The 17541-nt window shown below is 43.3% G+C and overlaps 1 protein-coding gene across 4 annotated transcripts in view; it reads right to left on the reverse strand.

The window, feature by feature from the left end:
* Positions 1–6365: 6365 nt before the first annotated feature.
* CCNB3 (cyclin B3) overlaps positions 6366–17541 on the reverse strand; it is a 61730-nt gene continuing 50554 nt past the window's right edge. For all 4 annotated transcript variants that reach the window (XM_086387000.1, XM_086386999.1, XM_086387001.1 and 1 more), the window contains 5 exons: positions 14743–14880; positions 11121–11276; positions 9877–10026; positions 6898–7028; positions 6366–6675 (listed from right to left, as the gene is read on the reverse strand). In XM_086387000.1, coding sequence (XP_086243126.1) covers positions 6603–6675; positions 6898–7028; positions 9877–10026; positions 11121–11276; positions 14743–14880 — 648 coding nt within the window. In that variant the 3' untranslated portion in view covers positions 6366–6602. The remainder of the gene's footprint in view (positions 6676–6897; positions 7029–9876; positions 10027–11120; positions 11277–14742; positions 14881–17541) is intronic.

Consider the following 17541-nt stretch of genomic DNA (forward strand, 5'->3'; position numbering starts at 1 on the left):
ATCAATTAAAAAAAAAAAAAGAAAGAAAGATGGTACTGATGATTCTACATGCAAGGCAGCAAAAGAGACACAGACATGAAGAACAGACTTTTGGACTCAGTGGGAGAAGGCAAGGTTGGGATGATTTGAGAGAATAGCATTGAAACATGTATATTACCATATGTAAAATAGATGACCAGTGCCAGTTCGATGCATGAAGCAAGGCACTCAAATCAGGTGCTCTGGGACAACCCAGAGGAATAGGGTGAGGAAGGAGGTGTTAGGGGGTTTCAGCATTGGGGAAGACACATCACAATATTATAAAGTAATTATCCTCTAATTAAATAAATTAATTTAAAAAATTAAGTCTACTGACTCTTTCCTCTAACATCATACTTCTGCTATTAAGCCCATCTGGTGAATTTTTTTTAATGTCAGTTATTGTATTTTTCAGGCTTCCCTAGTGGCTGAGCGGTAAAAAAAAAAAAAAAAAAATTCTTCCTGCCATTTCAGGAGACCACAGGTTTGATCCCTGAATCAGGAAGATCCCCTGGAGAAGGAAATGGCAACCCACTCCAGTATTCTTGCCTGGGAAACCCCATGAACAGAGGAGCCTGGGGGGGCTACAGTCCATGGTGATGCAAAAGAGTCAGACACAACTTAGCAACTAAACAACTGCATTTTTCAATTCTGAAGTTGTCATCTAGTTTCTACTTCTTTATATCTTCTATTTATCTGATTAGGCTTTGTATTTTAACATTTGTTCCAAGAGTGTTTGTGCTATCCATTTGAATTTTTTATAGTTAATTGACAAAGTCTTTTTCAGATAAGTGCAACATCTGCATCCTTTGGTTGTGGCTGTTTTTTATTATTTTATTTTTTTAAATTGTAAATGTATTTATTTGCCATGCAACTTGAAATCATTGTGGTTTTTTATATGGCTGATAATTCTGGAGTATATCCTAGACATTTTATATATGACATTACAAAACTCTAAGTATGGAAAGCATTTATATTTTTGCTTTAGCACTTAATCTGATTAGGTTCAGGCCATATGTTCCCACCAGCCTGCTGTGGGCTGATGGTTCAATGTCAGTTCAGTTTTCAAATGTTAACTCAGATTTGTCTGGTATGTGTCACTAAGTGGTCAGTCTGGAATCTAGATAAAAGTCAGTTATCTCAGTTCTTTGGTATGCTCATTGGGATCTAATCAACATAGGCACAGGTTAGTGGTGGGTATCCAGGAGCTCATTAACAAAAAACATTATGGGGTCATTTTCCTGAACTCCTACTTCTCCAGTCTCACCAGCGGTACCCTGGGATTTCCCTTTCAGGCCTCCAGTTGGAAAGTGTTCACTTCTGCAATTGTGCCACATCTGGAAACAAGCAGTGGGAAAACAGAGAGATAAAAAAAGCAACAGTAAGTGGTTCTGCTCTCATGGCCACAGCTTCATCAGAGACTAAGGGTTCCCCTCTCCAAGAATATTGGTTCCTGATGGCTTCACTGCTGCCACTGTTGCTGCCACTGCATGATTGCCTGAGGGCTGGGATGTGAGAGAAGAGAAATAAAGGGGAAAATGGAGGACTTTCCCCCTTCTCTCACTTCTCAAACAAGAACTAGAGGGCTTCTCCTGGAACTCTCTGACTGTACTACAGTAACCACTTTCACGTTTCCAAATGGATTAAGTTCAGGTTGGGGAATAGGGTAGGAGGAGTGGGAAACTCACCACTGGTTTCTTGGATTCTCAAATTCTGATGTTTTTCTTTAGTCTTCCTGCAGCTATTTACTTTTCAGTATTCTCAAACAGCTGTGTCGTGAATTCTGTCCAGGTTTTATGACTGTGTTCAGTGATGGACAAAAAGTAGCAAGTACTTAACCATCTTACCCAGAACTATAATCTAGAATTGAATTTTAAATAAATCACTCTGGTGGTGATATGGAAGGTGAATTTGAAGGGAACAACACTAAAGATAGGGAGATCAGTTAGGAAAGTACTATAGTAATCTAGGTAATAGATGAGATCTCAAATCTGGGCAGTTGGTAATAGAGACGATGATGAGAATGCCAATTCAAGAAATATTTGGGAGGTAAAATTGATCAAGACTCAAAGAGATGACCCTCTTACAAGGCCATAGTTGAAACATGTAAGAAATTCAAAGTGGTCAAGACTTTTTAATGGCTCCATTAAAAAATACTTAGGAATAAATATAACAATAGAAATATAAAAATATTTCTCTGACAACTGTAAAACACTGTTGAAAAGACTACTTCAATAAATGGAAAGACATATCATGTTGCAGTATAAGTCTTGGCATTTGGATTTTCTCTTTTTTGTAATGCAAATGTCTGACTTAAGCCTTGATTGCCCAGACATCCCCTTCAAAGAGGCACCCATTTCAAAGACGGCAACCTCAAAAAACACATTGCTAGCCATCCCCACCCCAGTTCCTACTCCTTTGTTATAGCAATCTTGTTTGATTTGATAACTGACCATTTGGACTGCTTATTTTTTCTCTTCTCTGGTTTCAAATTCCACTCCTGCATTTTAAAATTCACCAATAATGAGGGAGCCCCAGAAACCCGAGGTTCCCACCTTCAATAGAAGCTTGCTCGCTCATTCTCTGTCTCTGTCTCTGTCTCACTCTATCTCCCTCTCTCTCTCCTCTCCCTTTTTGTCTCTGTATCTCTCTTTCTCTCTCCCCAAACCCTTGATCTTTCTGTGTGGCCCCAGGTGTGCTGTGTATTTTCCAGGTGGTGGTGGTGGTTTAGTCGCTAAGTAGTATCCAACTCTTGTGACCCCATGGACTGTAGCCCACCACCACTCCTCTGTCCATGGGATTTCCCAGGCAAGCATACAGGAGTGGGTTGTCATTTCCTTCTCCAGGGGATCTTCCCAACCCAATTACCATGACAACCACCAGAAAAACCCATACAAGGACTAAAAAGAAGAACTGCCTCAGTTCTGGTCCAAACCACACCCCTGCTCTAAGGTAAGTCAAGAATATCCCTCCCTCTCTTTCCAATTACCCACCTTTTACACTGAACTTCTTATATATATGATGTCTCTGCCCAAAGCAGGTTGAGAAGTTGATTTGTAAGCTAAATTCCTGCTTCTCCATTATTCAGCCATCAGATAAAGCTTGTGCTCTTCTAGTCTTGGGGCTTCCCCAGTGGCTCAGACAGTAAAGAATCTGCCTGCAATGTGGGAGACCAGTTTCAATCCCTGGGTCAGAAGATCTCCTGGAGAAGGTAATGGCTACCTACTCCAGTATTCTTGCCTGGAGAACCCCATGGACAGAGGAGCCTGGCGGGCTATAGTCCATAGGGTCGCAAGGAGTCAGACATGACCTAGCAACTAAACAGCAGCAACAGCAGTTCTAGTCTCAGAATTGGTTTCATTATTAGCTGTGCAAATCTGATCAGAAAAAGAACCTCCCTGGCCAAGACAAGAGGTCTGATCCCAGGCTAGGACCCAAGCATGGGTCCAGGCAACCAATTCGGTCACGTGTCCACATGCAGGAAAATGAAATTGGATTCCTATATCACACCATATACAAAAATTAATTCAAAATTGATTTAAGACCTAAATATAAGAACTAAAACTATAAAACTCCCAAGAAGAAATAATGCAGGTAAATCTTCATGATCTTGACAGGCCATGGTTTCTTGGATAAATTTAGACTTCAACAAAATTAAAAACTTTTATGCTTCAATTAACACAATCAAGAATGTGAAAAGACAATTCATAGAATTAGAGAAAATATTTGAAATCATAAATATAATCCCAGATTATGTAAAGAATTCTTACCATTCAATAATATAGAAGTAAATAAGCCAAATAAGAACGGGCAAAGAATTTGGACTGATATCTCTCCAAAGAGGATACACAAATGGCAAATAAGCACAAGATAAAAACGTCCAACATCTTTAGCCATTAGGGAAATGTGAATCAAAATCACAGGAAGATACTTTCATGCCCACTAGAATGGCTGATAAAGACAGATTATAAAAAGTGTTGCAGAGGATGTAATGAAATTGGAACCCTCATACATTGCTGATGGTAATGTAAAGCAGTACATGGTCCAGCAATTTCCCTCTTCAGTAAATATGCATGAATAATGAAAACATATGTGCACACAAAAACTTGTACATGAATATTCAAAGCAGAATCATGCATAATAGCCAAAAAGTGAAAACAACCCTCATTCCCATCAATTGATGATTAGATAAACAAAATATGCTATATCTATACAATGGAATGGGCTTTCCTGGTGGCTCAGTTGGTGAAGAATCCACCTGCAATGCAGGAGACCTGAGTTCAACCCCCAGGTTGGGAAGATCCTCTGGAGGAGGGCATGGGAACCCACTCCAGTATTCTTGCCTGGAGAATCCCCATGGACAGAGGAGGCCTGGTGGGCTGCAGTCCACGGGGTCACAGAGTCAGACACGACTGAGCTACTAAGCACAGCACATACAATGAAATATTTTTCATCAATAAAAGGAAATGAAATACACATACTACAACATGGATGAATCTTATGTTAAATGAAAGAAGTTAAACATAAAAGGCTACACACTGTAAGATTTAATTCATATGAAATGTCCAGGACAGGTAAATCTACAGAGACAGAAAGTAAACCAATGGCTGCTTAGGATTAGGGGGTAGGGATGGGGTGGGATGGGGACTGACTGCTAATGGGTATGGGGTTTCTTTTGGGATGATGAAAATGTTCCAAAATTTGACTGTGATGATAGATATACAACTCTGTGAATATACTAAAAACTATAGACTTGTACACTATAAGTGGGTGAATTTTATGTCAATAAAACTGTTGAAAATGCATAAGGTTCAAAGAAAATCAGTTATATTGAACCAGAGGAATCAAAAGATAGACACAAAATCTTGATAAAGAAATAGGTGTGTTTCTTTAGTAAGGCATTAAATAACAAGATCCAGGTCTAAGAGCTAACTTACTTTTGAAGTAGTGATGAGTGTAAAATAAATTTTAAGACATGTGCAACAACTACAACAAAAATGACTAACAGTTTCATTAGCATCACTAAAGGACAACAGACGTGAAAAAAAGGACGGAAAGTAAAACAGTCAATTGTTTCCCCTGATGAAGCTGCAGGATTAAAAACCGGGTACAGACAAGAGATCTGCTTTTAGTGAGGCTGGAGATTTGCAAGACGGCTTCCAGCCTAGTGCTTTTAACATGTTTATACAAAATTGGCTGTACCAGCTAAATCACTGCCAAGCAGCTTGGACCTCTCTGGCAGTACCCTTCAGTCACTCTGCAAGGCAGTGGGAGGGGACAGGCATAAACCTAATGATACTTGGTCACCAAAACAAAGCAAGCTGGGAGACAGAATGGAAAATTAACACAATGGGTAAGAAAGCATCTAAGGCATGGCACGCTCTCCCTCCTGTGTCCAACTCATCAGAGAAGGAGATATGACCAGATTAGCCTGGGGACTCGGGTGAGAATTGGAGAGTCTTCAATGACTTCCCCCTTCTACCAGATACCTACCTCCAGGACTAAATTTCAAAATATTTGACAAGTGATAATCGGCCACAGAGCAATCACAACAGTTGCCAGTCACAACACTAGAACAGAGCCTTGGAGGTCTCTTGCTATGACAGACATTACCTGATTCAGTTGCTAGATTGTGGGGAGGTCCTAGAAGTCCTAGAGGCAAGACTGGGGCAGTGGCTCTTCATCAACTGGCACAGAGGATGTCCAAGTCCTCTGCTAATAACTCAAATGGCAGATTCTTTACCGTCTGAGCCAGCAGGGAAGTGCTGTATCAGTATACCTCACCACAAACATAGGATAGAGAGAGTAGAACCTCCTGAAAGCTTTATGAAGGATTGAGCAAGTGGTTGATGCTTCCATTCATGGGACATCTTGCAGATTTCACCAGTGGGAATTTTTCCTCTTGACTGAAGGACCAAAGAGATTTCAGTGCACCATGCCAAGTTGTTTTCAAATTTAGACTCTAGAAAGTCACCTAACTGCAAAAGTAGGGGTACACTTCAGTGAAAATCCTGATCCCTACCTTTTCATCATGTAGGAAGCAGCAAAGAAAGCAGGCAACCAGAAAAGGGGACTGATGGATATTGGGCCACACATCCAGCTGCCCCAGATCTGAACACTGAGGCCTGTCTGTCTGTAAGGGGTCTCTCTCTCTGGACTGCCTCTCCCAGCACCAGGGTGCTCCTTCTACAGACTCATCCATCAATGTACACCTAGCTCAATTCCTCTTCCTTTGAAGAGAAGGCCTTCAAATAAAGAGGGAAACTGGATAAGCCTTTACTAGGCAGAGGAAAATACATCTGTGGGCTACGTATGGGGCTCCTGAGCAATAAAGGGGAAGTGAGTCATTTTAACAACAACCATCATTTTTATTAAATTTATAATCAAATATTACAACAACTTTTCTTTTGTAAACAAAAAGATTTAAACATTTACAACATTATCAGTTTGGGAAAAGACAAACAGTATAAAAATGAGGAAAAGCGAAGAAAAGACAAATCCAAAGACAGAATAAATACAGCCTATTTATGCGCCTGCCCAGTGCTGGTGGCTGCTGCCGGAGTACCAGACCCTCGGCCTCAGAATTAGCAACACCTCAAAATTCTGTCCAGTGCCAACATGTCCAAGGGTGGGATTTTGGTGACTTCAAAGAAGACCCTGCAAAAGGAAGAGGGGTCTGCTCAGTGTGAAACAGGCCAAAGCAAGGAGGCTCCATGGAATAAGTGGGACATTGGCCCTTGGTTCCCTATCTTGCTTTAACTCTGGAACAGAAAGTAAGGTAAAAAAGTATCTGAATCCTTCTTTCCCCTTAAGTGAGGTTAGTCTGGGCCTCCCCATGACGAAGCATAAACCCAATCTCAACTGGAGACTGATACTTACTTGTTCGAATACTTGGAATGTACAGCCTTGAGCCTATTGCAAGAATGAAAAGTCAGTAGGATGTTCAGCTGCCTGACCAAGGCGTGAAGATCAGAGATCCTGTAGCCACTGTAATACTCCAGGATAGGAGCCTGGAAGAAGCAACATGAACAGTAACATTTATGATAGGAAGCAGACCCTTCCTGTTTCCAATACCCAAGTCCAAACCTCCTATCCATAGTACAGGCAGAGAAGATAGTCAAACAATTCAAACTCATACAGCACAGATACTGGCCAATAATTGTAGGGTACTACCTAGAAAAATATGTTTTATCTGCAAGCTAGTGGAATGGCTATATCCATATGTACCAGCTGGATACAAGGCCCCGTCATAGGTATTTAAACTGAAATCCACTAAGAATTCAAGGAACAGGACAGAGTTTATAACTTAGGCACTCTCAGGTTAAGAGCCAATGGCTAGGCAAACCTCAGAACAAACTTAAGGTCCCAAGAAAACAGCCATCAGGAACTTAAGGTTGTTCTTCCTCTCTGGCTTGAACAGCTATCATTTCACGCATTTATTTTCTCTTCAACTTTAAGGATGCCTAGCATGTGGCAAAAGGAGCATTGCAGAGTGTTTAAGACCGAAGATTCTGCAGGCAAGCTGCTAGGGTTCAGATTCCAGCTCCACTTACAACATGACCTTGAACCAGCTACTTAACTTCTCGGTACCGCTGTTTCTAAATCTGCCAAATGGGGATCATCACAGTAATTACATAATAGGATTAAATGAGTTAATATACATAAAGCACATGAAACAGAGTCTAGCACATGCCCATACCATATGAGCTAGGATTAATATTAACCAAGCCTCATACACAATGCTGGGAATACAAGGATGACTAAGGCTCCTGCCCTTGAGGAGTCTGTAGTCTAGTGGGAGAGACGACATGCACACAGAGAATTACAAAATGTGTGGGAAGTGCTACCAGGGAACGGAGCATGGGACACTAGAGGAAAAGAGCTGTAGGACCCATGACTTTTGTCTGGGAGAGCCACAGAAAGCTTTGTAGAGAAGCGTACATCTACAATAGGTGCTAAAGGTCTAATGGGAGTTCCACAGGTAGAGAAAGGAAGATTATTCTGCAAAGCAGGAGTTTTCTTAAAACGTCTTAAATTATTCTCCCGGAACTCATTTTTTTCCAAATATCTTACCTGGAATTGGGGGCAGGGGATAAGAAGTCCACCAATTTGGATCCCTTTCCCTTTTACATGGCCCTGAGATACTTCTGCAGGAATCTCAGGGCTCTACTGAATATTGGAAACCACTGCCACAGGCAAAGGGCAGTCACTGGAATGCTGCTCTCACCTCTCACCATTCCCTGTTAATACGTTCCCTGCTCTGTCCATAGGAAATATCTTATCTGCCTCCCCAAAATCAGTTTCCTTATTGCCTTCACGTCTTTTCAATCATTCTTCCCTCTGCCTAGAATGTCCCTTCTCACATGTTCCTACTGATCTTTCAAGACCCAACTCAAAAGTCATATTCTGTGTGAAGCCTTTCTCATCTATAGGAGTGTGTGTATGTATGTATGTATATATATATATATATATATACACACACACACACACACTGTATGTGTGTATATAGGAGTGTATATATATATATATATATATATATACACACACACACACATACAGTGTACAGGACTGTGAAGCCAGACTACCTGAGTTCAGATCAGGACTGACATTTAGCTGATGTTAGTACATCCACATCAAATATTAAAATAATGAGATATTTCTATGCTGGTTGGCAAGCAGTTTGCTGCCCTGAGCCTCTCAACCATCCTCCCTGAAGACTACCAACCTTCCCCAGGATCCAAAGCCTGGTCAGCATAGGGCCTCCAGGATCATGACGCCAGAGCTATGGCCACATCCATTCTGATTGTAGAGTAGGTATATACTTTGAACAGACTCGTAGTTCTCAAAGCCTAGCTCTGCCTCTCATTAGCCAAACATGGGAACTTATTTCTTATCTGTCCAATAGGGATAATACTGTTGATTTCATAGGGTTGTTGTGAAGATTAAGTGAGTTAATACACAAAATGTTTAGACCACCATCTAAGCATTCAATAAATGCTAACCATTATTACATATTCTTTTTCATCATCATCACTGCCATTTACTGAATGCTTTCTCTGTCCCAAGACATTTCAGGGCCTTGTCCAAGTTCACACAACTGTTTTTAGGGCTCTTTCTCAGCACACAGAGGTTTTTCCATCAGTAGTGGTGCTAGAATTTCTAGGCTGGAGGGGCCTAGGGGAGGTTGGGAAGAGTATGCTCCTTTGTGAACACACTCTTCTACTTGGATTTCATTTACATCTTTAAAAGTTCATAGTTTTCTAAAGTTGTTTTTATTCACAATTTTTCATAAAATTAAGAAAGCATCAAATATACATTTTATTTATATTGGGGAAGGAGGCTGTGGAGGCCTTCCCCTTCAGAGAAGAGTACTATAGTATATGTCTGAGTCCCCTGTTATGTACACGGACATTACTTTCACTGCTCTATTCTCTGGGTCAGTACTTGCCAAATCCTGTTCCAGTGAGCTCTCCTGTAGGGGGCCAACCTTGCTGAGAGGACTGCTAGGAGCAGGGGTGGCATGGGGGTAAGGCAAGTGGGTCTACCCCACCCCCTGCCACAATCAAAATAATTTCACATTAGTCTGTTTTGTGATATTGGGATTTCAGGTAAGCTGTCTTTAGAACAAATGGTACTGTGACAAAGAAAAATGAAATAAAATACTTCAAAACCAGGGCTACAGAAAACCTTTAGGCAGCCAGGCCCCTAAGAGGTCAAGATGTTAAAGGATTCCTAACAGCACATATGCAGCAGTTTTGTCACAGAGTCTCCCACAACCCTAACTTATACCTTCCTCCAGAGCTGACCCTGTGCTTTTAAATCCCCACCCCGTCTTCCCCACTGCCCACAAGTGTTTACCCAGTGTCCGAGCTTGTTCATGCAGAGCGCCAGGAAGAAGGAGGCAGCAGCGAGCTTGGAAGCCCTCTCCTGGACATAGTCATATTCCACCAGGGTCAACTCACAGATGAAGCGGGACAAGGTGAGTGTCTTCATGCTGGCACAGACACACTAAAGGCAGGAAGAAGACTGACTCAGCAATCAATTCAGAACACTGGCACCAAGCAGATGACCCCTGCACTCACTCCAGTTATCCTACCTTGGGCCTAAATGGTTCTCTGCCTGAGCGATGTACTTCTGCCACCATGACCACACTAAGGACCCTGTCCCTAAAGCACAGAATCTTTAGGAGGGGGGATTCTGAAATCAGCAATGGTATTTGCCATCTTTAGGATCTTAAGCCAAAATACCAACTGTACTTATGGTACCCTCCCACCTCCCTTTTCTGTATATGCCATCCTTTGAAAAGCCAAAGGCCTCCAACTGCTATCTTTGTACCAGGTTCCAGACTAGAAATCTTTTCTTGTTTGAATCTACACACACACACACACACACGTATAATTTTAACATACATATATATTACATACATACACACACACAGACACATATATACACATATATATTTATGGGCTTCCATGGTGGCTCAAACAGTAAACCATCTGCCTGCAATGCAGGAGACCCAGGTTCTGTCCCTGGATTAGGAAGATCCCCTTGAGAAAGGAATGGCAACCCACTCTAGTATTCTTACCTGGAGAAATGCACGGACAGAGGAGCCTGGTGGGCTAAGTCCATGGGGTCGCAAAGAGTTGGACACGGCTGAGCGATTAACACTTTTCATGTATATTTATATGTACATACACACACACATAAATCCTACCACAAAACACACTTGTAGAATAAGTGAATAATTACAAAATGGTTTCCCTTGTAAGCAATATTCAGGTGAAGGAAGAGAACTTTGCTAGCATCTCCTCTAAACTTCTCATGTGTCCCTTCCTGATTAAAGAATCTTCTTCCCCTCCCCTACTCTGCCCTCACCTCAAAACTTTACAGGCATACCATGGAAATCTGCAATTTTCTCTGCCCACCACCACCACCACCACCACAACCACCACACTCCATAAAGATCACCATTCTAGGAGGGTGGCTTGAAGAAACTCCCCTGTCCTCAGTTGTCCCTTTCCCTACCACTCAGGGAGCTACTCTGGGAATGGAGGGGACTAACTCAGCAGTGGGAAAATGAAGATGTGCTTCCGCCCTCTTACCCTAGCGTATCTGCGCAGAAAATGATAGGCGATGGGAATGTTGATATCAAATTTGAGGATTTTCAGGATGCTGGCTTCCATGGCGAGCATCTCATCTCTCTTATAAATATCGTTGCAGATGTACAGGATGTCATCCACACTAGGTGGGTAGCACTCCTGTGGGTGGAGAGGAGAGGCAGTCACAAACAGGCAAAGACAACCCATCCCTCTCTGCTTGGAGATGCAAGGCAGGGGAAGAGGGGGTGAATGATAGGAGGTAATAACGTTCCCTGGAATAAACCTTCAGGGTAGCTCTGAGAGCCAGCATCTGGTTGATGTGAGCAGTCCATCTGAAAAACAAAATCAGAGACACAGGGGGAGAGGACAAGGCCTTTTTGGGTAGAGTCTTACAGCACTGCAAGTGGCACAACACAGCGCATGGACTGGAAGCACTGACCTCTCTTCTGATGAGTGAGAGCCAGAAATGGGAACTCTGAGGCCTGCTCTGAGGGGAATGGAAGGAAAGAGGCCACAAAAAGGGGAGCTAGAGATGGAAACTAAGCCCACACTTTGTTTCCTAGTCTAAGGAATGAATAAGGATGTTTGGGAGGGGGCACTGTTGGGGTAAAAGGCACTGAAAGAGAGACAGAGAGAAGGGCACAGAGGGAACCCAAGCAGAGACTGAAGGCGGTGGGAGGACATGCAAGGGGGGCTAGACTGGGAAGATCCAGGGCAGATGGCGGGTGAGAACAACACCTCTCTCCCCATTCAGGAGCACCTTCCCATGTCCTGCCCTCTGCAGGTTGAAATTGAGCTTTGGGGTGAGGAAGAGGAGGTAGGAAGACCCCTGAATCCTTTCTCTAGCTGCACCTCACTGCCCACTCCAGCATTCTTGTCACAACTTTCTCTATCTTTAGATCACAAACTGGACCAATCCTCTGGTTTTGCAGACAAGGAAATTGAGGCCCAGAGAGAGAAAGAGACTTGCCTGAGGTCACACAGCCACCTAGTGACAAGGCCAGAACAAGAAATTCTCCCTTCTACTGCTCTACTTACCAGTGGCTCCTTCCTTTCTTCTCTTCTCCTATCATCTCCTTACCTCCCCTTGCAAAAGTCTTTCTGTACTTCTCAGTCTTGTGAGGGGAAGACACTCCTGCTCCAAAAAAACCTAGTGGGGGTCCTTTGTCCTGACAACCAAAGGACGGGCACTCCTGGTTCCAAAATTTGCTAACAAGAGCACCTTGCACTTTCCTTCTCCCTCCTGTGCTTGGCTGGCCAGGGATCCCTAGCTTCTTTTTAACCCCCTTGAGGTTGAGGCAGGGAATACTTGCTCAATCCCCAAGGACATCCCTAGGTAGGCAGAGGGAGGAGCAGGGAGAGAGAGAAGGAAAAAGAGAGAGGAAGGGGAGCAAAGAATGGACTAGGAAGCCAGTGAGCAGGGAAGGGAATGAGCTAGAGAGGGAAGCAGGGAACAAGGGAGAGAGTGAGAGAAGAGGAAGGGAAAGAGGAAGAAAAGCAAAAAGGTTAGGAAGCAAGGGCAGGAAGGAGGGTAGGAGGATAGTAATGAGGGGGAGAGCCAGGGAAAGAAGAGGTCAGGAAGGAAAAGAGGATGGAGTGGAACAAGGAACAAGCGTGAGTGAGAGGGAGTTGAGCAGAGAGGGAGCAAGGAGAGAGGAGGTATAAGGGAACCAGGGAGTAAGAGAGTAGGGAAGGAAATGAGTCAGAGAGGAAAAACATCAGGAGAACGAGGGAGGGAGGGAGGGAGAAGAGAGAGAAGGAAGAAAAAGAAGCAAACAGGGAAGGAGGGTTCAGAGAAGGCAATGGCACCCCACTCCAGTACTCTTGCCTGGAAAATCCCATGGATGGAGAAGTCTGGTGGGCTACAGTCCATGGGGTCGCTAAGAGTCAGACACGACTGAGCAACCTCCCTTTCACTTTTCACTTTCATGCATTGGAGAAGGAAATGGCAACCCACTCCAGTGTTCTTGCCTGTAGAACTGTCTATGGGGTCGCACAGAGTCAGACACGACTGAAGCGACTTAGCAGCAGGGAAGGAAGGTGGGAGGAAGTTAAGCGGGGGGGTCATGTTGCCAGGGTACCATGTAGCAAGGATGGGAGATAGGAAGGGAAGGAGCAAGTGGGGAGGGGAGAGAAGGAACCAGCAGAAAAAGAAGGGGGAGAAGGGAAAGGGGTAAGAGGGGAAGGGGGAGGGGAGAAAGAGAGAGGGGAGCAGGCACCAGCAGAGCAACAGGAAGGAGAGAGAAGGAAGAGCAAGAGAAAGAGTGTGGGACAGAGGGAAGAGAGTTAGCTAGGGAAGGAGAAAAGAGAGTAAACAAAGGAAAGGGAGGGAGGGTGGAGCATAAGATGGAGGGAGAAACAGGGTGGGTAGGAGGGTGGGAAGGTGGTAGGAGGGAGGGAGGCATGGAGGAATGAGGGATAGAACCAGGGTAGGAAGGAGAGGATCATGGAAGGAGGGAGCAAGTGAGGAGGGGAGGAGAAATCAAGAGAAAGATAAAGAAAATGAGGGCTGGAAAGAGAAAGAAGTGGGTGGGCAGATGGAGGGAGGGAGGGAGGGAGGAAGCTCAGCATGGAGTGAGTGTTCAAAGCACAGACTGAGGGATCAAGGAAGGAACTGAAAGAAGGCTGGAGGGAGGAAGGGAGCTATGGAGCACGGGCGGAAGTGTAATGAGCACAGAAGCAGAGTAAGGGCAGAAATGGAGTGAAGGCCAGAAGTGGGGATGTGGGCCAGAACTGGCGCAAGAAGGAAGCAAGTAAGGAGCAAAGGAGGGAGAGTTTGAGAGGGAGGTACTGATCTTGGTAGGAGCTAGCGAGTGAAGAAGAGAGTGAAGAAGGGAAGTGGAAAGCTATTTAGGGATACAGCTGAGGAGGGAACACAAAAACAAATCCACAGTTCTAAAGGTTTTCGCGCTCAGTAGAAGTTACTACTTCTCTGTTCCTAAACCATAAGGTTTTATACTATTAGCCTGTTTGAAGGAAAAATGAGAGTTGAACAAGACCATTTAGTACCTGAGGAAGAGGAAAGAATCAGATAGATGGATTATGGCCAACTACTTGCTTTTATAATGCTACTTCAAAAGTAATTTACGTGGACTCACTACCATCTACACTAGGCCATTTTCTCTTAAATGTCTCCAGCACCTAGATTTGGAAATGCTTCCTTATACATGCAATTCAAGACTCCACCAGAGGGAGATGGAGTTGCTGGAAGAAGAAAAGTGGGTGAGGACAGAGAATTACAGTCCAGAAGTAAGCTTTAAAAAGAACAACTCATTTAACTAGGAATATGTCTACATACACACATTTTCAAAGAGGAAACAGGAGAACTTTGTTGATGCCAGGAATCAAATACACCACCATTTGCACCCAATACCAGCTTCCCTGCCATGGAAGACAGACAAAAATTTGATAGGAAAACTTAATTGTGTTCATGAATGTAATTGTATACACACACAGATATACATATATGCAAATGTATACACATGCATACATGTGGTATACATGTATATAATATATATACACATGCACACACATATATACATACATATGTAAATGTACATACATACATATATGGCTTGGACAGAAATTGATTAATTTTCTCCAAGTCCCGTGGATTTGGGCTCACCTCAAATTTTGCTGCAATCAGAAAAGCAGTGGAACCAAGGAGTTGTAACTTGTCCTTCTTGCATATTTCCTTCATAAGGTAGTGATCTACCAGCTTCACTGCCAAGTACAGGGTCTCATGACTCATCTCAAAGCTCATCTGGAGGAATACACAAACAAGGCAGGAATTTGAGTGTTGTCCAACTCCAAAGGCATATCCAGATGATCTAACTACCTGGTCTGTGGTATTGAGGACACTCTAACTACAAGACCTAGCCAGCTGAAACTGCTCTGAGTGCAAGAAATGCTTCAGCTAGGTGCCTGGCTGTATCTCTAGTGCCTCTGAGGACCCTGGCAATACCTATCCCTACACATTTGGGTAAATGACAAATCTTACATCAGAGGGAGATGCTCTGCCTTCTCTATGAGCACCTTGGGTGAACACATCCTCTCTCTTTCACCTCCAAAACTTAGATTCTTGCTCTCCGCATTTGCTACGTTATAGTGTAAACCCTTGGAGAAGGCAATGGCACCCCATTCCAGTACTCTTGCCTGGAAAATCCCATGGATGGAGGAGCCTGGTGGGCTGCAGTCCATGGGGTCACTGAGGGTCAGACACGACTGAGCGACTTCATTTTCACTTTTCACTTTCATACATTGGAGAAGGAAATGGCAACCCACTCCAGTGTTCTTGCCTGGAGAATCCCAGGGATGGGGAAGCCTGGTGGGCTGCCGTCTATGGGGTCGCATAGAGTCGGACATGACTGAGGCGACTTAGCAGCAACAGTGTAAACCCTAAGCATTGACTTTTTGTAATGCCAGCGCCTGGCTTAAGTTTTGATTGCCAAAGTATCCACTTCAAAGAGACATCCACTTCAAGAATGGCTATGTCCAATGAACACACTGCCAGTCACAAGACGAGACAAAGAGCCAGGCCACCTTCCCCACTGAGGCTTCTTTGTTTTAAAGATCTTGGTTGGCTTTGATAACTGATCATTTGGACTGATTTTTTTTTTCTCTTCCCAGGCTTTAAATTTGCCAATAAAGAATGAGCACCAGAAAGCCTAGGCCTGCACCTCTGACCCAGTAAAAGCAGAACCCCCTGGCCTGCATGTTTACATGTGTGTTGTTTCTCTGTCTCCTTCCCTCCAACCTCAACCTCACCATGTGGACCCAGCTGTGCTGTGTAATTTCCAAGCCCTGTAAGTAATAAACCTGTATTTTTTCAAAGTTTCCTATGGTTATTGCTGAAGGGTGTTCCGTTATCATAACACGAACCACAGAGGGTAGTCCAGCCATGACATTAGTTATTGATAGGCTGAGACCAGCACAAAAAACACTATAACCTCATACAATGAACTCCCAAAAGAGATGTTTATTTAGCTCTGAAATAAAGGGACTTGTTTATTAGTTTATTCATTCATTAGTTTCTCTTCCCAACTAGATATGCTATTAGAATATATGGACTGGAAGCAAGTACCAATAGCACAGTTTGTAAGTGAGCTGAGGGGCTAAAGAACCCAGAAAGAGATTAAAGCATTAGTAGCATAACCTTCCTTTCCTTCTTTCTCTTATTTATCCTTATTCTTGCGTTCACCAACTCCAAGAAACTCTCCTATAGCCCTAGTCCCACAGTTTGTGCTAGCCCATATGGCATCTTTGTGCAAATTAGAAAAAAGGAGTCTCTCTGGGTGAATGCAGCCCTACAGGCACACATCTTATCAAGTAGACAATACTTTTATATAAATTAGCAAAAGGTGCCTTTGCCTCAGGCCTAGCAACCCCATAGTCAGAATGCACAGCTTAGCAAATAAGGCTATTAGCTGGATTCCACGCCTGCTTTTGCCTTGCCTGGAAGCTGTGTGTAGGCACACTTTGCACTCATGGTGGTCCAACGCAATCCTCACTGAGGCTTCTTCCTTACACCACCTTGGGTTCTTAGGATTCAAAAACAATACAATCTATCAGTGAGGCTTCTTCCTTACACCACCTTGGGTTCTTAGGATTCAAAAACAATACAATCTATCAGTGAGGCTTCTTCCTTACACCACCTTGGGTTCTTAGGATTCAAAAACAATACAATCTATCAGATCTGATTCCATATTGGGTCTGTTTTTTTTTACTTTAACCTTTGTATTCTATTCCTTATTCTACAAGTTGATTAACTTGTAACTTGTTCAGAGATGTTGCCTATAGCTTAAAGCATACACATCGGCCTATTTGCAGGAATCCTGCCCTCCTCCCAGGCCTGAAACTAAAATAAATTCAGCTCAAAGGAAACATCCTGACTCAGCCCACCTGTAAAAGACTGCCAGAAAGAAGAAATTAACATACCTCCCCTGGCAGAAATCAGGACATATTTGCAACACCTTATGACCTTTTACTTTACCTCTCATCTCCCCCACTTATGGCCTTCTACTTGACCTCTCACCTCACCTACTCTTTGTTTCATCAAAGAAACTAGCATCCAGACCCTGGCAAGATGGTTCAGACTTCCAGCCTTCTGAATAAAGGTCACTATTTCTTGCCCCAACACCTCATCTCCTGATTTACTGCAGAATGAGCTTGGACTTGGTAACCGTCCAACACCTTAAACAATGTGTGAATCCCCTCTAACATCTCCACCAAATAGTTACTCAGTTTCTGCCACAGAACCTCCAAATATAACCTGGCTTTAACAGAAACCAGAACCTGGTTTTAACAGAAAATTCTTCTTTCTACTAAGTAGATATCATCCTTAATGTAAGCTTACTTACTTCTTTGGGCCTCCTTTTTCATTGGCTAATATTATTGACCGGAGGCTAGATAACCAAATGGAGGT

This window comes from Bos grunniens, chromosome X, assembly GCF_055505025.1.
Source record: "Bos grunniens cultivar Pamir isolate PY7600 chromosome X, Bosgru_T2T1.0, whole genome shotgun sequence".
In the NCBI taxonomy this organism is placed as follows: Eukaryota; Metazoa; Chordata; class Mammalia; order Artiodactyla; family Bovidae; genus Bos; species Bos grunniens.